Source organism: Pelophylax lessonae (assembly GCF_965119305.1).
Source record: "Pelophylax lessonae genome assembly, chromosome: 5".
Lineage (NCBI taxonomy): Eukaryota > Metazoa > Chordata > Amphibia > Anura > Ranidae > Pelophylax > Pelophylax lessonae.
Genome location: NC_138772.1, coordinates 200,847,924 through 200,869,105, shown reverse-complemented (window position 1 = coordinate 200,869,105; position 21,182 = coordinate 200,847,924). Strand labels below are relative to the sequence as shown.

Here is a 21,182-nt window from a genome sequence, read left to right as displayed (position 1 = left end):
CGAACGAATCCGTGTCTGACTGCGGGAGTCAGCGATGTGCGGACCTAGGGGACACCAGCAGCGCCTCCGGCGGCGGACTTCCGGGTTGGGCGTGGGGCGTGATGACTTAGGCGACGCATGTGCTCCTTCCTCAGGCCTCTGAAACCGCCATCTTAGAGAGGGGCATTATATAGGGGAGGAACAGTTTGCTGCCGCAGGGTCCTAAGAAGAGTCCATTATGGCGAATACCTAGCTGAGGACTCCTGAACGGCACTGGGACCTAGTGACTGATCATAGATGATGTTGGATATATGAGGGAATATCCATAGATGTGGTCATATATTACAATACAATTTAAATACAATTTAAATAACATACATGTTTAATGGAGACCTACTGCTAAAAAGTAATGTATCTGGAACCGATCCTAATGATAGCAAAAGAAAAAAATGATACAAATTGCCCTAGGAGAAAAAAAAAAAAAAAATATATATATATATAAATTGAAAATAAAAATAACAATGAAAATAAAAATAGAAGTAAAAATAAAAATAAATTTAAAAATGAAAATAGAAATAAGAAAACGCATAAATACATTTTTAATCTTGAGTACCCATGATGGTATATGTTTTAATAAAGTACTGAGTCTACTGCATTTAGAGTGGCGCTTTCCTCCATCCTCCTTCCTCCAATGAATGGGAGCCACCTGCTGATTACACAGTATTAATATGTCAGTGGGCAAACTCCACTGCCTTGTGAATGACTCTTCGGAGTTATTCACTAGGCAGGAAGACCAAAAGACAGCACAAGCTGTGTGTAAACATCTTTACTCTTGGGGACATATAAGTAGGTGTATGTCCTTGTGAGTTCAGATGACTTTATGCTGATTTTTGTTGCAAGCCTGCGTAGAATTAGTAGGTCCATGTTAATGAGGCCTTAAAGCATAACTCCACTTTTGTTGAAAAAAAAAAACATTCCCCTCTAGGTAATCTATGTTCAATTCAAGGATTTTAACAAACTCCCCACCTGATTTCCTTTCTGAGGCTGCAGGGCCCTCTGGGTCCCAACCATCCATCGATGCACTGACAGCGGTCTTGGAGTCCTTTGTGTCCCAGGTGATGGTGGTCTTCGGGCAACGGGCTAGCAAAAAGCGCCCCCTGCGTCATCTGCGTGAGACCTTGAAGATGGAGGCTGCAGCTGCATCAGAGGTGCATGTTTCCTTTGGCACAAGGAAGCCATCCAGAGCGGCAAAGGTTCTTCCTTTTCCCGCCTATTTTGACAGAATTTTTGCTAAAGCGTAGGGACGACCAAAGCGTCCCCATGGAGTCCCCGGCCTTTAAAGAGGATGTAAACCCTCCTCTGCAACTTTTACCTATAGGTAAGCCTATGATAAGGCTTACCTATAGGTACTGTAAATATCTCCTAAACATGTACCGTTTAGGAGATATCACTGGCTGCATATAAGGTAAATATCACTGGCGCATGCGCGCTGAAGGAATGGCCACTGGTGCCGTTCCTTCAGAGCCCCGTGCCGTGACCATCGGCTCCCGCGTCTGTGCGCTGGAGTGACGTCACCGCGGCTCCGGCCAATCAGATGGCCGGATGCCGCGATCCCGGAATACGGGCTACTGAACATGTCACCCGTGATACAGGTAAACAGGCGGCACAGCAGGGGCTCGTTCTAAGGTAAGTATTTCATAATGAGCTAGTATGCGATGCATACTAGCTCATTATGTGTTTCTCTTTCAGGTTGAAAAAAAAAAAAAAAAAAACATTTTTATGGGTTTACAACCTCTTTAATGATCTGGCTGACAGGAAGGCGGAGGCTGTGGCCTGCAATATGTACATTCTGGCTGGTTCGGCACTGAGGCCTGTATTCACCATTGCCCTGGTGTCGCAAACTCTGCTTGAGTGGGCTAAGCTTTTATGCCTTGACCTGGAGGGAGAACTGCTCCCCCTGCCTTTGCTAAACTGGCAGACCTGCTGGTCCAGGGGCTGCAGTTTATCTGTGATGCCTCTTTTAGATGAAGCTCCCCTAGTGGCTCGGCTCTCTGTTTTGGGATGTGGCTTTTTAAATTACAGTGCGTGTTAACCCAACATTTTGTATCCATGATGTCTGTTATGCCATGTGCTTGTGTTTAAAAAGTATCCTGTTCTCTTTGCATTGCTTCCTTTGTTTCAAATACCTGCACACCCTGCCAGTCCCCCTGCTTTCCTGCTCAAACTGACCACGCTAGACATTGAAGCTCCTCTATTTATCAACATAATCTGTTTTCATCTGAGAAAAGAGGTGGTGACCACTTAAATAAAAAAAAAATAATAATTTTGTGTGTGTGTGTGTGTGTATATATATATATATATATATATATATATATATATATATATATATATATATATATATATATATATATATAATAATTTAAATTATTTGCCTTGCATTGCTGTTTTTAACTGAATGGGTTGTTTTACAAGGTAGGGGTTCACATATACTCTAATCTTGTCTGGTTCCCTATTTCTCAAACCAAGTAATGGAAGTGTACTGTACCTTTTAGCATTGTAATGCATATTGGAGAAATTAAATACAAACTTGAATGAGGTGCATAGTTTTGCAAAATAAACCGTGTATAACTAGCAGAACAGTGCACAGACCACACCATATTGACATATTCCAAAGTGTTAACAAAGTTTTTCTGAGGACCCCGGCAGTTTCAAATAGAGCACTGGTAACAGTCATGGTTTTGTTGCACAGACATGCTTCACATTCTTTACAAACCGTAACATTTTTGTCATAGATTGAAGAGTCTGCACACTTGGTCATGTAAAGAATTAGGAGCATATTAATTTCTTGCAGTTGCCTTTCTGAACATGTTACATTGGTATTTAGGCTGTAACCTGTTCAGCATGCACCCCCCCCCCCCCCCTCCCACTGTTCTCTCTCCAAACCCCTCCTGACTTCTGCAGCCTTTTTAGAAAAAAACTAGTAATAATAAATGCACATTTTTAAAATCTGCCAAGGTGAGCTTAGCCTTTTTAGGGGAAATGGTGGCTTTTGTTCAAATTCCATTATTTTTAAGATTTTATTATAGAAAAGTATAGAAAATATCTGTTTTATCTAGATAGAAAAAATCTGTTCTGCCTGAAATCCAGTGTGCTTTTTTAATCTGCTCAATGCTGTTATGAACACATATCAATTCTGTTTTTGGGGCATACGGCTCTAAACATACTATTCAGTACAGTGTCCGGCCACCACATGTTTCAGGCTGTCATAGGCTCAATGCTGCACCGGTGCCTCCCAGGCACACAAAGATGCCAAGATTTGACCCAGATGGGCCAAACCATGCTTATGTTACTTGCCATTAGGCAACACCATTCTGGTGTAGTGCGGCTGTTTCCAATACAGAGTAGGCTAATTGGCTGCAGGAGATTTTTTTCAAAGGGGGATTAGGATAGTGTTTGGGAGTTTAGTTTAACTTTTAGGATTATTGGTGTTAAAGAATTATAATAAGCATTAGTTAGGATTTTTAAGTATTAACCTGTTTCAAATTCCATTGTTACAGAATAATTCCAGGCATTGGTATGTTATAACATTCCTGGCCAGTGCTGCTGGAAGCTGGAAATCACTGAAGCAGACACCACTTCTCCAGTGAGCGCCACTTGCTTCCTGGTCCCGTGTTGAGCTGCTGGGCCTTGTGAATACAGGCAGTAGTCTGCTCAGTACAAGATGCCATTCAGGGAATGTAAAGCTTTATCTGGGTGAGGTGGAGAGCTTGATTTCACCATCATGCCTCTCCACCTCATCCAATCCAAAAATTCTTTGAATTCATTCAGAGAATTCAAAGGATCCTCTGAACTATGCCGTGCCGATTAGCCAACCTCCTGTGTTCACATTTCAGGAGAATAGCCATTCTGCACCAGACTTTGAATCAAGTGGAGGTCACTAAAGTAGTCGTGTCGTCTTCTGTGATTTCCAGCTTCCGGTGCCATCAGCCAGTTATATCCAAAGCATAGTTACATTGGTCGATTGGTGTGAACCAGTCACACAAGCATGAAATTACACCTCTGCGTGCCTTCTGTACACTGAAGGTGTACAGAAAGTCTCCAGGTTGCCATATTGCATTGAATTTGAAAAACATTTATTAGTGTAGCATTTGTATATGACATACAGTAAAACCTTGGATTGCTAGCATAATTCGTTCTGGAAACATGCTTGTAATCCAAAGCACTCGTATATCAAAGCAAATTTCCCCATAAGTAATAGAAACTCAGATGATTTGTTCCACAACTATTTATTCATAGGTCCTTCAGTTTATAGTCCATATACAAAGATTATAGCAATGTGATAGGTTGTGTAACCATAAAATGTTCATCCACAAATGGCAACCACCACAACGGGATTAGAAGCAAAATCCAGCAGGAGCTACAGAGTATAAAAGAATAGAGAGGCGCCTCTAAGTGTAGCAATATGGTTACATTTAATGAAGTCTCAACATTTAGCAACTCGCATGGTTGATATTTAAAATGGGCACATTGAATTATGCAGGCATCCAGGGTAAAGCTGTCCACCGAGACCATCCTCCACGCTGTCGGCTCTCACCGCTGTCCATCTGCAATTGTGCCCAGGAAGACTACCCTGCAGTAGAGCGATCTGAAAGCGACGCTTGTGGAGCGCAGCATGGAAGGGATGATGTTGATGCGGAAGATGGTCTATGTGGACAGCTTTACCCCGGATGCCTGCATTCTTCCATGTGCCTGTTTTAATCATCAACCATGTGAGTTGCTAAAAGTTGTACCTTCATTAATGCCCCGTACACACGTGCAGATTATCTGCAGACTTTTGTCTGCAGACTTACCTTTTCTATGTAGTGCAAGGGCCTGCCAGATTGCATACAAATTGAAAGTGTTTAGGTTTGACCTCATATTATATGGTTTTGGTAAGTCTGCAGACAAAAGTCTGCAGATAATCTGCACGTGTGTATGGAGCATTAATGTAACCATATTGCTACACCTACAGGCACCTCTCTTCTTTTATACTCAGTTGGGACGTGACGCCACTTTTTATATCAAGAAATCGCTCGTTTATAAAGTCAAAATGTATAAAAAGTTGTAGTTCTTGCAAAACACACTCACACAATGTTACTCTCAGTCCAAAGGTCCAATTTTGGGTGGTCATTGGAACAGGAATAGTGGGGGAAAACATACAGTGAAAAAACATATTCTGACAACTAAGAGCTACGTTTAAACCCAATCTACTCCAGCCAGAACTAAAAAATAGTTTAGGCTTTTGAGATAAGAGCCTATTCACTTTACCACTATGTTGTGCCATTATCCACTATGCCAGGGATCTTCAAACTACGGCCCTCCAGCTGTTGCAGAACTACACGTCCCATTATGTATTGTAAAACCCTGACACCCACAGATGTTACTAGGCATGATGGGAATTGTAGTTCCTGAACAACTAAAGGGCCATAGTTGGAAGACCCCTGCACTTCCAACATGTGTCACTGCAGTGATGCACTACAGTAAAGGTGTGTTGCCTACTACTGTAATAGTGTTTTAGGGTGCCATTTAACATGACTTTTGTCATTGCACACATTGCAGCAACGCATAGATACCAATGGGCCCTAAATGTTCTCTTCAAAATGTTTAAAAATTACCAATGCACAACTGGTATGTCAGGATTTGGAAAGGGTGGTTTTGGTTTATTGGACCTTTTATCATCACTGGTGGTCCTGGCCAGTATGTGATCAAACTGAGTAGTGAATAACGTCTCCCTACAAATTTATACATCATTGAATTCACCACCATGGTGCTCCAAGTGCAAGCGAAGATCACCAGCCCCCTTATTAATGAGGCCTTCTAGGTTGTTCTGGTACAGTAGGTGGCCATGTGATATTTTAAATACCCATTGAGTACGGCATTCATTTAAAAGCTTGCTGAATTATTTAATTTTCTCCTTTTGGAGGTCTGCTCTTGTTAACATAAGTGAAAGTTTTTTCGAATGAAGTAATCATTTTTTTTTTTTTTTTTTGAACTTGGTCACAATTTGTATAGACTTAAGCCTCGTACAAACAGGTGGAAAATCGGCAGGGAATTTTCGTCCAACGACCGATCTGCTGATTTTCGGCTTGTTAGTATGATGCTTCCGACTCCGACTTTTCGGCCGAAAAAAAATCTGGTGTGCAGGCTATAAAATTTTTGTCCGCCGTCAAAACACGGCTGATTTTCGTGCAGTCAGTACAGATTTCGACAGGGAAAAATCTTATGAGCAAGACTGGGCATGCTCAGAGAAGAAAGAACACAAAGAAAGCAAACCAACACATGACATCACTTCTGAAGTAGAATTTTGTCGTGCAGGAAAATTTGTGTGCAGTCTAGAGCACATTCCAACCAACAAAACACCACTCTGGACAAAAGACGGACGATCGGTTGGCCGATAATCGTTGCGTGGGTACTAGTCTTAAGGCCCCTTTTTACACTGATGCGGTGCAGACTTTTTGGCATGCTTTCAGAAAGCGCACCAAAACCGCAGAAGATGATAGCAGTCAATAGGGAAAAGCAGCTAACCCACACCAAATCTGTAGGTACACTGCACGGCACCAGCAGTGTGGTCAAACTGTATGGCATCTGTGTGAAAGGGGCCTTATAGGTTTTCTACAGATTCTGCATCTCATGTTAAAAATAGTACATTTCATTTAATTGTGTGTTTGTTGACTGGACTCCAATATTATTGCAATGATTTTCACACTTTAATGCATCCTAACTTCTTATGCTTGGCATTCTTACTGAGCCCCCACCTTAGCAACTGAATACAAGCAGTCCTCAACATTGGCTCCCAGAATGTGTTTTGCAGCACTGTCAATGGCGGATGTGGTTGAATAGCTCTTAGGGAGATAAATATTTCAAGGATGTCTTTTCCTAAGACACTTGCCAATAACCTGTCGTACAGAAATTTAATGAGGAAACTTTTGGACTCCAAATAAATGCTGCTTTTTTTTTATTCTTGAAAAAAAAGCTCTTGTTTGGCATGGCTTTTAAATGTCCCAGTTACATTCTAAATTACACTATTGTAAGGCAATTCAGTAAGCACACTAGTGCTGTAATGTGCCTTTATATTTCTTAATTGCTACTGCTGTTCCTACTTTATTCACTGGCCGTTAGATGAAGCAATGCTTGGCATAGTTTAGAAAGACCAAGGGGAAGGTCTCCATGGCTACATGTTTAATGAATTTAGTAGTAATATAGTAAACCAGTGATACTATGTGTTATGCATTCCGCTTTGATGCCTGTTTTGTCTTTAGGCAGTTTTTTTTGTTTTTAGAATATCTTTGGAGTAGATGTTTTTGTATTTGAGACTTGGTCTGAGGAATCTATCCCAATTAAATAAAAATCTACCTAAAGCTGTTAGCATGGCCAAATGATGGATGGCTTTTGTTTTTCATGGGAAAGCATAAAAGTTACTTGTACGTGTTGTGTGTTTTTTTTTTTTTTTTTTTTTGCCACCCTGTACAACTGAACAAATGATGTGTCTGTGAACATGTTGTGCTAATGAATATTGAGGAATTTTGAATGGGTTACCCAGCAGGGAATGTCTTTGGTGAGACACTAAAGCAGCCCATACACGGGGGTACAGTTGTAGGATCGTTAAAAAATTGCGGTCTCGATTCAACCCCCTCACGATCCTTATCCGCCATTTCCACGATTCAGTGTAGAGCTGTCAAAAAAAAAAAAAGACAGCCGGCAAAGTTTATCACAGCATTGCTCAGCGCTGAGAGATAAAAACAAACATTGTATCATTTGGTTCTTTTAGATCAAAGGGATGAACTTTGGTCTGTAAATGAGCTCAGTTTACCCACTTAAAGCAGAGCTCCAATCACATGTGCTAAAAAGTCAGCAGCTACAAAAAGTGTAGCTGCTGACTTTTATTAAACAGCCACTCACCTGTCCCAGGATCCACCGGTGAGCTCACCCCAGGCGATCTCACCCGCTGCCTTCAGTCTCTTGTGTCAGCATCTTCACTATGGCCACCTGGCGGTGACAGCTTGCTGCTTCATAGCCGGTGGCCCACTGCCCATACGTGAGTTGTGCTGCGCATCATGAGTGGTGGATGCAGTAGTCTTTTGGGATCTGTCTTGGTGTCCCAGAAGACTGCAATGGGGGTGGACTTTCTTCGGGAACAGAAGTAGGAAGTGGGTACTTGTTAAAATCTGGTACCTGCTCCTCAAAAGTGCCAATTGTGCATGAGGAGTGGGGGGAGTCCTTTTGGGTGGAGTTCTGCTTTAAAGGCTACGTTTTTTTTTTTTTTTTTTTTTTTTTTTTTTTTTTTTTTTTTTTTGAGACTTCTGTTGCTTACAATTTAAAATCCGTATTTGGTACTGGAAAATTACTTGGAACCCCCGAACATATATTTTTGGCAAAGACCCTAGAGCAAGGATTTCCAAACTACGGCCCTCCAGTTGTTCAGGAACTACGATTCCCATCATGCCTAGTCATGTATGTGAATGTCAGAGTTTTACAATGCCTCATGGGATGTGAAGTTCTGCAACAGCTGCAGGGCCGTAGTTTGGAAGTTAGAGCATTCAATGGCGCTCGTTGCAATATTTTATGTCACACTGTATTTGTGCGGCGGTTTTTCAAACACAGTCTTTGGGGAAAAAAATACAAAACAAAAAGTAAAGTTAGTCCAATTATTATTATTTATTTATTTTTTTTTTTGTATAATATGAAAGGTGTTACGCCTATAATCGTGATCTTTATTCCAAGAAAAAAAAAATTGTGATTCTGATTTTATCCAGAATTGTGCAGCTCCACACGGGAGCAAATTTCTTTCCTGCAACCACGGGCTGGAAAGAAATTACCTTGATTCTCCCCATTGGCACAGACCTTGTTGACAGGGGAATCCCTCCCGCCGAGCCGTTAAATTCTCCTGGCCGGGACAGACAGTAATAATTGGCAGTGGCTATACTAGCTGCTAGTGATAATCACATGCAAAATCTGGGAGGGTGGCTGTACCTTAGTTAATCAATCAACTTAGTACATTCAGCCTGCCTATACACGGTTCAAAGGAAAATGCTGAGATCTGAACAGTCTATGACCGGCCTAAGAAATGTGTTAAGCTGGTAGATAATGCAAGCTACCAGCATCCACCCATATATGAAATACCAGAATTGCATTCCTATTAGAAATGTTGTTTGTGACATCTGGATTAGTTAATCATTTGCTGTGACTAATGCAAAATGAAAGCCATAGGTTTTGTTAGAGAAAATAGTATTCATTCTCTATCGTTCATTGACGGACGCAGTAGGGTAATACCGCCCCCTACAGGAGAAGGACACTAGACAGAAAGAATTTCTGGCTACGCCTATGCACAGATCCTGGGGGTATCCCCTCTCTCTTCCTCTTGCATAGGATGTCAGATTTATCATCGTATATGGAAGGCGTACATTGCGTGGTGTGAGTCCCTTGGGACCCACCCTCGCTCTGTTTCGATTACTCAGATCTTGGCTTTCCTTCAACGGGGAGTTGATCAAAAGTTGGCCCTGAGTACTATCAAGGGTCAGGTCTCGGCCTTGACTATTTTCTTCCAGAGGCCTTTTGGCCTCCCATTCCCTGGTGCGTAGCTTCATTCAGGGGGTGCGACACTTGGTACCTCCGGTGCGACCTCTGCTACCGCCTTGGGACCTTAATTTGGTGCTGTCGGTTCTCCAGAGGCCTCCCTTTGGGAATATTCAGGAGGTTCCCCTGCTTACCTTGTCTCAGAAGGTGGCTTTCTTGGTGGCTATCTCTTCTGCGCACAGGGTGTCAGAGCTGGTGGCATTGTCCTGTTGTTCTCCCTATCTGGTGGTTCACAGGGACAAAGTGGTACTTAGGCTGGATCTGTCCTTCCTGCCGAAGGTGGTTTCCAGTTTTCACTTAAATGAGGACATCCATGTTACCTTCCTTGTGTCCTAAGCCAAAACATCCTAAGGAATTTGCTCTGCATGCCCTGGATATGGTTTAGGCGATCAAGGTGTATTTGGCGTCTGAGTCTTTTTGCAAGTCTGACTAGCTCTTTGTGTTAACGGATGGCCCAAAGAAAGGGCTGTCTGTGTCTGCTGTGACTATTTCCAGATAAATCAGAGACGGTGGTGCAGGCTTTTTCCATTAAGGGTCAGAATCCACCTTTCCCTGTTAAGGCACATTCTACTCGGGCATTTAGTGCTTCGTGGGCTTTTGGCCATCAGGCATCTGTGCTTCAGGTGTGCCAAGATGGCGACCTGGTCGTCTGATCACACCTTTACCAAATTTTATTAGGTGGATGTGCTGGCATCTGCGGATGCCTTCTTTGGCTGCAAGGTTTTGCAGGCTGCGGTTTAGGGGGCCCCTTGGCCTTCCTTGAGGGTGTTTTTTCTGTTTGTTTTCTGGTGGACCTCATCTGGTTGTTCTGATGAATCCTATGTTGCCTGGTTGGCCATGTCTTTGTTCTGCTGTTCCCACTCCTCATTTGGGTACTGCTTTGGGACGTCCCTACTGATATGCATCAGAGACTGCGTCCATCAGTGAACGATAGAGAAAACAGGATTTTTGACTTGCAGTAAAATCCTTTTCTCTTAGGTTCATTAACAAACGGGAGTACCCGCCCCTCTATTTTTTTTGAGTGGGTTGGTGTGCTTTTCTCTGACTCTGCTTTAATACAAAACTGACATCCTATGCAGGAAGAGAGAGGGTATACCCCCAGGGACTGCCCCTAGGCGTAACCAGAAATTTTCTGCCTAGTGTCCTACTCCTGTAGGGGGGGGGGGGGGCGGTGTTACCCTACTGATATGCATCAGAGGACTGTGTCCGTCAATAAACCTAAGAGAAAAGGGTTTTACAGTAAGTCAAAAATCCAGTTTTTTTTTTTTTTTTTTTTACTGTTAGTAAAGCCATTTCTGGTACTTTTACAGACAGGTAAGCTTATACTAAAGCTTACCTGTAGGGAAAATTGGTACATCTCCAAAACGTGCACAGTTTAGGAGATATTCCACGAAGCAGCAGCCGGTGACGTCACTGACACATGTGCTCTGAGAAAATGGCACAGCGTACCGTTCCTTCAGAGGTCTGTGCCATAAATCGAGACTCACTTGCACATGTGCAGGAGTGACATCACGGCTCAGCCAGTCAGAAGGCCAGAGCCTGCAAACCCAGAAGAAATACCGGGTGAAGATAGAAGCCCTGTCAGTGGTGACAGCCTGCCGCTGGAGGGCTTCCTTTTTAAGGTACATCTCTCACTAACAGTTTATGAAATTGCCTTGCAGGGTAACAAACTTTACTAAATCTTTAATACATATTTTCTTTTTTATGGGGAGGGATAAAAAAAAAAAAATTTACAAATAATATATTTTTGACGTGATGACGTCACTCCCGCGCATGCGCGCGGGAGTGATTTTCCGGCAAACTGAAGGTCCCCCCCGGACCTTCAGATCGCATGCGCCGCATGCACTGTAAATCTCTCCTAAACCATGCCGGTTTAGGAGATATTTGTACCTACAGGTAAGCCTTATTATAGGCTTACCTGTAGGTAAAAGTGTCAAAAAGCGGGATACTACCGCTTTAAGCTTTTGCATAAAAATCTTACACAGCTCAAAAGCTGGTTAACTTTTTTTTTTTTTAACATATAAGTTAATATAATAGTTGTGTGCTATCTAGAATAAATAGAATAGTTTATCAGCAGTGATATTAGAGGATAAAAAGGGCTGGCTCCCTCTATCTATGAAAAAAAGATAATTACAAAATATACATACAAACTAGTTTTTGTACTGAATTAACACACCTTGATAAGATTGCTCATGTTAAGGTGATTATCCATATGCATATCGAAGGCTAGTTTCACTCCTGTGCGGTGCTAATTTCAGGTCGGCTTTCACTGTGAATTTCCAAAGCAGAGGTTCAGCTGCGATTTTTAAGTGGGCGGCAACCAATGTTTTTAACAATAGATGATTATTAAGGATTGGGCCCCCGCTGACAGCTGAGTGTAACCAAACAATTTCCGGCAATAACATTTGAGAAAGCAACAGCATAGGTTCCCCCCTACGTCAAAATAATAATAATAATAAAAAAAAACCCGGCGTGCTCCCACTCCCCCCTAATATATGCCATGCCAGACCCGGAAAAATAAAAGGCCTGCACCCGATGAAGGCTTCTGCCGTCTGGCCATACTTAAGTGATGTCCTCAACTGGTGCATGCTGGGTCGATGATGTGCATTGATGCTGAACTTAGTTCAGGGGACATTATGTGTTTTTTTTTTAAAAAGGAATTTTCAAAACCTTTTTTTTTTTTAATTTATTGACAATTTTATGGTGATTGAGTAGGGGTCTGGTATGGATTTTGGGACGAACCCCACTCACTTTTTTTTTTTTTTTTCGTTTTGGAGTGGGCTTCCCCTTAAAATCCATACCAGACCCCAAGTGCCTGGTATGGATTGGGGGAACCCCCACGCTGTTGTGTTTTTTTTTTTTTTTTTCCCCCCTCAAATTGTGTTCAAAACTAATGATGTGTGATGCATTCCCATAGAATACAATGATCCTGGAATTCGCATCTGAACCACAGTGCTCAGAAAACGCACAGGACTCTTTAAATTTGCACTGAAAAAACACTATCGCTGCAACCGCAAATATGTGAACCAGCTCCATAGAATGCTTGGTTTGGTTCACAGGTCATGCAGTTGAATGTGGTTCAAAACTCCTCCTAATTTGCATATATGCGAACCGAGCCTTAAAGTGGTTGCTAAAAATTTAAATGTCATTCTTTGCCGTGTGCATGGCCATCAAAACTACCAGCCGACTTTTCTGCAGAGCAGTGCACATCAGTGGGCAGGTTTTAGATATTTCATTACCTTTTGCAAAATGTATTTTCCTAGTGACTAAGCATCAGTATTTGGCAAATGATTATGATCTTTATTGATTCGTCTGTTTCAATTTTGAGATGTGCCCACGTTAACTGCTGTTTGAGAACACCTATTGATCAGATTCCTCCCTATTGGAAATATCTTGATCCTAAAATCTATATCCTTTTTTTTTTTTTTCTATTTATTTCTACAGTTTGTTTACATGAATTATGTATTTGAAGATGATGATTGTGTGGTCATTGTTTAATTATTGCAAAGTTGCATTCTAATAGGTACTGCAATAATACATAAAGAGCACATTAACAGTGCATGTTAAAGAAGTGCAGGATTACAAAAAAATTAAACATTCATACTTGCCTGTCCCCTGCTGGCGAGTCATGAGAGAACTGAAAGATCACATGGCCACTGGTCACAAAGTCCTTGCTCCTCTCTGAGCAGAGAGTGATGACTGTCAGCAACCAGCTCTGTTTTGCCCCTTCACTTACTGGAGCACCGGACTGTGCAGGGGGGCGGGAGCAGCTGTCTCATGCTCTGTGCTGCACTGAGAGGTTGAGCCAGCTGCCCTTCGGGTATCTGGGTGGATCCCTACATTAGTCGAGACCCCTGTAGAGCCCAGAGCAGCTGTGTGAAGTCAGCCACCAAAGGACTTTAGCCCACTTTTGGCTGAATCTAGGTCACGGGAATGCAGAACCACGTGCACTCCTGTGACCCAGAAGATAAGTACGGCCAAAAGAGCTTTAAAAAAAATTTATGTCTTTTTCAAAGAGGAAAAATGTTAATGCCCTCTTTTTATGATTTGAGATTTATGATTATTTCTGTGACTTTTATGTTTATCACAAGCAGGAAAAAGTTTTTTAAACTTTTAACATGTTGTTTTTATTTTATGTGTCTGTTATAGGTGAATCTGGTTTGGGAAAGTCAACTCTCATAAATTCACTCTTCTTAACGGATTTATATGCTCCGGATTATCCTGGTCCATCACACAGAATTAAAAAGACCGTTCAGGTGAGTTTATTGATGTGTACCTATATTTATGGAGGAAAAAGGAAAAAAAGTGCCCTACCAGGAGCTTTAGCCATTGGTTTTCATTGATTACTCTGCCTCCCTACTTAACATTTGTTGAAATATTTATCTGCCACACAGAGTGCATTGTGTTTGTTTTTTGTTTTTTTTTGTTTGTTTTTTCGTCAACAGACTTATGTAGCCTAAGCCCCAATTCACACTAGGGCGACTCACGAGGCGACTTGTGTCGCCCCAGGTCGCCCCAGGTCGCTTGACATGACCAAACCAATGTAAATGAATCAGTGCCGTCTTAATTGCCGCTATTAAGGTCGCTCCGACTTCAGAAAAGGGTCCTGTACTACTTTCAGGCGACCAGTGATCCGACCTGTCCCATATACTTCAATGGGAGTCGCCTCCTTATCTTAATTGAAGCGACCTGTAATCCGACTTGTCATCCGACTTTGCTAAAAAATGGTAGTGAACAAGAAAAGAGCATAATTTTCTTGCAGGCATTAGCGGTCATTTTTTTAGGCAGGCATGTCATTTTTTGGATTTCGTTTCTGGGGGGTCTAAAAAGTGTCCCTGTCAAGTTTCAGCTCTGTAGCATGTCCAGAACCCCTAAAAAAAAATCATTTTTCTTTTAATTTTTTGTAGTGTCTTTACCAGCTGTCTTTTATTCTTGCTGGCATTCATCAGCGGTCATTTTTTTAGGCAGGCATGTCATTTTTTGGATTTCGTTTCTGGGGGGTCTAAAAAGTGTCTCTGTCAAGTTTCAGCTCTGTAGCATGTCCAGAACCCCTAAAAAAAAATAATTTTTCTTTTAATTTTTTGTAGTGTCTTACCAGCTGTCTTTTTTTCTTGCAGGCATTTAGCGGGCATTTTTTTTAGGCAGGCATGTCATTTTTTGGATTTCGTTTCTGGGGGGTCTAAAAAGTGTCCCTGTCAAGTTTCAGCTCTGTAGCATGTCCAGAACCCCTAAAAAAAAACATTTTTCTTTTAATTTTTTGTAGTGTTTTACCAGCTGTCTTTTATTCTTGCAGGCATTTAGCGGGCATTTTTTTAGGCAGGCATGTCATTTTTTTGTATTTAGTGTCTGGGGGGTCTAAAAAGTGTACCTGTCAATTTTCAGCTCTGTAGCATGTCCAGAACCCCTAAAAAACATCATTTTTACTATATTTTCAGGGATACGGCTTCTCTGCGGCTGGCTTTTTTTCTTGCAGGCATTTAGCGGGCATTTTTTTAGGCAGGCATGTCATTTTCTGGATTTAGTGTCTGGGGGGTCAAAAAAGTGTCCCTGTCAAGTTTCAGCTATGTAGCATGTCCAGAACCCCTAAAAAAAATCATTTTTCTTTTAATTTTTTGTAGTGTTTTACCAGCTGTCTTTTATTCTTGCAGGCATTTAGCGGGCATTTTTTTAGGCAGGCATGTCATTTTTTTGTATTTAGTGTCTGGGGGGTCTAAGTGTACCTGTCAATTTTCAGCTCTGTGATTGGCCAAATAAAAAGTTGCCTCGCGATTAGGTCGCGTCAAAGTCGCGCCAAAGTCGCGTCAAAGTCGCGCCAAAGTCGCGTCAAAATCGCGTCAAAGTCGCGCTGGAAGCGACGCTACTTTAGTGGTAGCGGCAGTGTGAACCAGCACTTATGTAATTGGCAGCAGAGCTTGTGTATGTAGTGAAAAAACGTGGCTGCTATGTTGAAAAACATTATAATCACTAAAGCAGGCTATAGAAATGTATTTATTTTTTTGTTTCCTTTCAGTCATTGGACAGAACGGGGGGGAAGGAATGGATTCTTCCATCCTCACAAGCAAGGTGGCTAGAGGAATCCTCCCCTCTAGGACATTTTATTTTTACTGGGAGGACTCTACACTGATCAGTGGCTGCAGCCAGACTGATAGAGAAATTTTTTAACAATCCAGTTCTCAACAAAAGTTGATCTAGAAATCAACTACTGTTATACAGGTTCAGCCACACATGGCTCGAAATTCAGACAGTTCCATCTATTACCAGCTTAACAAGAATATAAATAAGATATTTAAAACCTTACCACAGAAATAATAATTTTGTTTTCTATTTTTAAAATAATAATGTAAAAGAGATCCTTTAAGAACCAGTTCACACCACATGCATGGGAAGTAGGTTATAGGGTTCTTGTGTGTTCCAATTCCAGAAAAAAAGTAGAACATGCTGCATTTTTCCTGCACTGGACTGTACTTGAACGCTGTTAAATGCATCAAAAACCCACCCGAACACATCTAAACGCACTAAAAACACACATGTCCTTTTTAGGTTAAGAAAAAGGAGGGGAGAAAAATGTACTGAACTGAATCAAAAGCAAGCCAAAAACGTGCATACAGAAAAGCACTTAGAATGCATCCCGACTGCATTTCTATGGTGTGAACTGGCCCTTAATGTAAACTTTACCCTGATCAACTATAACATTATGACCACCCATCATAACCCATACCTCATCTAGACCTCTGAATGGTATCTCGCACCAAGCCATCAGTAGCAAATCCTTTAAGACGTGTAAGTTGCAAGGTGGGGCCCCCATGTATTGGACTTGTTTTTCTGCACATCCCACAGATGCTGAATTAGATTGAGATCTGCAGACTTTTCAGGCCAAGTCAACAACTCAAACCCATTGTTCTGTTCCTCAGACCATTTATACATTTTTCAGACCAGGCCAACCTTATTTATTTTTTTCATTGCTCGGTGATCCAGTTCTGATGCTTATGTACCCACTGTAGGTGTTTTTGGCGGTGGACACGGGTCAGCATGGACACCCTGACCAGTCTGCAGCTACGCAGCCCCATACTTAACAAAAACTGTATTACACTATTCTGACACCTTTCTATTGGAACCAGCAATAACTTTAACAAATTGAGTAGCACTTCTATTGCATTGGACTACATGGGCCAGACTTCACTCCCATTGTTCCTGTGCATTAGTGTGCCTTGACCTCCCATGAACTTATCACCGGTTCATCTGTTTTCCTTCCTTAGACCCTGTTTGGTAGGACCTGACCACTGCCAACTAGGGGCTTTCCTAGAAGAGCTACAGTTTTGGAGATGCTCTGACCCAGTTGTCTAGTCATTACAATTTGGCCCTGGTCAATGTCACTCAAAGCCTTATGCTTTCCCATTTTTCTGATTACAACACATCAGCTTCAGGGACAACCGATTCACTTGCTGCCTAAAATCTATCCCACCCAATTTCAGATTCCATTATACCAAGAGAATTAATGTTTTTCACCTTACTTGTCAGTAATCATCATGTTGTTGCAGATCAGTGTACATTCACCTTTAAAAAAATTCCCTGCGTAGTCTTCCTTTTTTGAATAGATGGGCTATTCCTTTAAAGCTGAACTTCAAGTATAATCCTAATTGCATACTTAAATTTGTCTTTGTTTTAAATATGTATATCCATACCGGAGGGACTGCTACGGAAGCAGACATTTGTCGGAGCTATTACAGTGATCACCACAATCTTCCAAGCTGAGTGGGTGCCCCACTGCACATTGACCACAGAGGGTTTGCTTTTTCGACACTGCTGCCTTTCACTGAACACTTTATTTATTTCAGTGAGCACAATGTGTTGTTTGATTGGATTAGGTGTAGAGGAGGGGTGGTGACATTGCAATCTCTACCATGTCCAATCAGATAACGCCTTGTATTTGCTAAAAATGTTAAAAGGCGTTCCATGACTTGCGGCAGTGCCAAGTGAGCATCGCCTGGATACAGTTGACACAGGCTAAGTAATATTGTGGTGATCACTGTAGTAGCCGCAGTGATTGTTGGCTTCCACAAAACAAAAGTCTCAGGTTTGAGATGTGCATTTCCATTGGGCTGAGCTAGATTCATGTAAGTATACAAATAGGATCATACCTGGAGTTCAGCTTTAAGGCCTTCAGCAAGAAGGTTGTGAGTGGCTACCAAACTTTGGCAAGGGATTTAAATTGCCAAAAAATCTGAAGTCTTATTCCACTGTAAAAAAATATTCTAGTAGCATTGATTTCAAACAACTGCGATTATGTCCAGGGCTAGTCTGCCCAGAAAATTTTGCACACAAGCAGATCACTTCATGCTACATGAAGTCTCCAAAAACTCAAGATTCATTTGGGGGGTCTGCAGCTAACTCTTGCAATAATTGGTGGGAAAGTGATTACATGCATCTACAGATCAAAAGAGTTTGCACTTATTCAGCCTGCATGGGTTGTGTGCCTATATGGTTAAAAGCAAAGGCTTTTTATTGGCAAAGATCAGGCCTTTTGGAACCATGTGCTGTGAGCTACACATAACACACTTTTGTTTGTTTAAAAATAAGTCGTGTTACTACAGCTTAAAAGTGCAAATATGATTTGTGTCCTTTTTAAAATGTCACTAAAATGATAATTCTGGTACAAAACATTGCAAAGTTATTTGCAAAAGAAATAGTGTTTTTCCCCTAAGTTTGAGCTTTTCTTTACCACGCCCAGGTCTATTCTGGCACTCCTCTCCTACATGTAGGAGCATGGCGCTGGCAACTGAACAATCGTTCCTTGGGAAGGGGATGGGCCTGGTGGGGGGGCGCCTGCCCGGGCTCCCCTTCCTTTTGGGCTAGTTTTGTGCTGCTGGGTGCCCCCGGGAGCCGTGTGGTGCCACCATTTTCTTGTAGCTTTTCATGCTACAGATTGGTGGCCATGTTTACGTAGCCTCTGCAGCCATTTTCTTGTGGTTTCCCATTGAAAATGGCAGCGGCCATGTTTTTGGAGCTGGATGGGCAGTGATTCGGCAGTGGGAGCCTCTCCTCTGCCTCTAGTGCTGATCCCTAGACATTTCTCTTCCTGATCGCCCCATGGTGTGCTGGGAGTCCCCAACCGGTGGTGGGGAGTCCTTTTGTGGGGTTTTCCCTCAGTTATTGCAGCGGTAGTGCTCTGTGCTGGGCCATGTGGTGCCACAGTGCGGTGGGGTGTCCCTTAGAGTGTTCTACACCTTTTTTCTGTGGGTCCCCCCCCCCTCCACTCATGGAGTCCCTGGAGCAGTTTTCACCACCTGATCCCCTCTAATAGGCTGTCGGACCCTCCAGGTCCCCACAACTGACTGCACTGACGGATGTCCTGGAGTCCTTGGTGTCCAAGGCAGGTTTTGTCCTGGGCAAACTGGCTTGCATAAAGCATCCCCCGCCTTCATCTGATGTTGCCTCGGATGCGAGTTACCCTTTGGAGTCTGCGTCCACGCACCCTGCGTGCTCAGATAGTGAGGATAATTCCTTTGCTCCTCCAGCTGCACATGAAAAGGCGCTAGTGGATGCACTGATTGGATCAGTGTGGGAAACCTTAAAGATGGAGGCGCGGGTCACCTTTGGCACCCAAAGATCCTCCAAAGCAGCAAAGGTGTTCCCCTTTATCACCTTCTTTGACAATACTGTCACAAAACAGTGGGGGTGCCCGCAACCCACCTTTGCCGTCCCTAAGCGTTTTGCAATGCTTAATCTTTAAAAAGTATACGGTTCCTCCTGTAGTGGACTGCCTGGTTTTCCAGGTTGAATAAATCCACCATAATCCTGGTGGAAGAGTCCCTGGTCTTCACAGATCCGGCTGATAGGAGATTGGAGGCCTTGACCTGCCATATGTTCACTGTGGCCAGTTCGGCTTTAGACTGATATTTACTATTGCCCTGGTGTCGCAAGCTATGGCAGAGTGGCAAAAACTTCTACACTGGGACCTGAAGGAGGAACAGCTCCCCCTGCCTTTGCAGAGTTGGGAGATCAGTTGGTCCAAGGGCTACATTATGTCTGTGACGCCTTCATTGGATGTCGATTGATTTCAATAATGCGGCGTATTATCTGGCTAAAATGCTGGTCTGCGGACAAGGCTTCTCGGAAGGCCTTATCCGATCTTCCATGACATCACAGGGAGAAAGGGTACTCTTCTTCTTCCTCAGGTCTCCAAGGGTAAGGAGTCGCGTCGTAGACAGGGGGCCTTTTTTTTTCAGCTCACAAACTGCCTTTTTTTCCTCAGGGTCTCAAGACAAGGTATCTAAGCCCTTAAGGGCATCTGCCGGTGGTTTTAAGAGGTCTTGGTCCGGCAAGCCCCAAGCGGGTTCTGCCAGACCTGTGGACAAGACTTCCTCTGCATGAAGGGCCGCCCTCACCCGTATCTGGGGTGGGGGGGGCGTCAATGCCAGTTTATGGATCTGTGGACTTCCCTGATCCAGGACAAGTGGATCCCCAGTCATTTGCTCCAGCTACAAGATCGAGTTTTGATCGTACCCTCAGGAAAGGTTCTTCCCTTCCAACCTGCACTCGTCCCCAGATTGCTTAGGGGATCTCTATGGGGCAGTGCAAGACTTGTTACTTCAAGGGATGATTTCTGGTTCTGACTTTGGAAAGTTTTCAAGGTTTTTACTGAAACCGGTTTACAGTTCTCAGGAAGGAAGGCAAGGTGAGTCCCATTCTGAACCTCAAGGCGCTAAACTGTTTTTTGCGGGTACAGAAGTTCAGAATGGAATCCATTTGCATGGTAGTGGCGTCACTACATGAGGGGGATTTCCTCGCCTCCATCGACGTCAAGGACGCCTACCTTCACATCCCAATATGTGGCGCTTCCTCCGCTTTGCCCTGGGAGCATTATCAGTTTGTGGCGTTGCCCTTTTGGTCTCGCCTTCGCTCCTCGGGTATTCACAAAAGTATTGGCTCCGATGCTAGCATTGCTGCGTCAGTGGGGGGTAGTGGTACTGGGGTATCTGGACTATCTGCTCTTGCGAGCAGAGTCTTTGACTGCTCTGTTGGACAACTTGCAGATTACCCTGCAAATGCTGAAGGAGTTCGGTTGGATTCTGAATCTTCAGAAGTCTGCTCTGGTTCCCTCCACAATTCTGGACTATCTGGGTCTGATGCCAGACTTTCTCAGGAAAAACTTAAGAAATTGCAGGAGGCAATTCAGCTTCTGCTGTCCAGTAGACGATCATCTCTTCAGACTTGCATGTGGGTGCTGGGCCTGATGGTGTCTACCTTTTTGTGGCGGTTCCGTTTGCACAGTTCATCACAAGATCTCTGCAAGTCTCTAGACAATCTGATCTTGTTGAGCCGGAGTATGAGTGGGACCCTGGTTTGGTGGTTTTGTTCTCCAGGACTTTGTCAGGGAAAATTATTTCTTCCCCTGTACTGGATGGTCCTCACCATGGACACCAGTCTGTCCGGATGGGGAGGCGTCCTCTGCACAGAGTATGCTCAGGGGGTCTGGACTTTGGAAGAGTCCAGGTGCTACCGATCAATGTACTGGAGCTCCGAGCAATTAGACTTTGTCTGGATCATTGGACAAGTCTTCTCCAGAGGTGTCTGGTTAGGATTCAATCAGA

The 21,182-nt window shown here is 43.0% G+C and overlaps 1 protein-coding gene across 2 annotated transcripts in view; it reads left to right on the top strand.

The window, feature by feature from the left end:
• The window catches only part of SEPTIN7 (septin 7), a 158,568-nt gene that overhangs the window by 38,585 nt on the left and 98,801 nt on the right, over positions 1–21,182 (top strand). For both annotated transcript variants that reach the window (XM_082258647.1, XM_082258646.1), the window contains exon 2: positions 13,741–13,847. In XM_082258647.1, the coding sequence (XP_082114773.1) occupies positions 13,741–13,847 (107 nt within the window). The remainder of the gene's footprint in view (positions 1–13,740; positions 13,848–21,182) is intronic.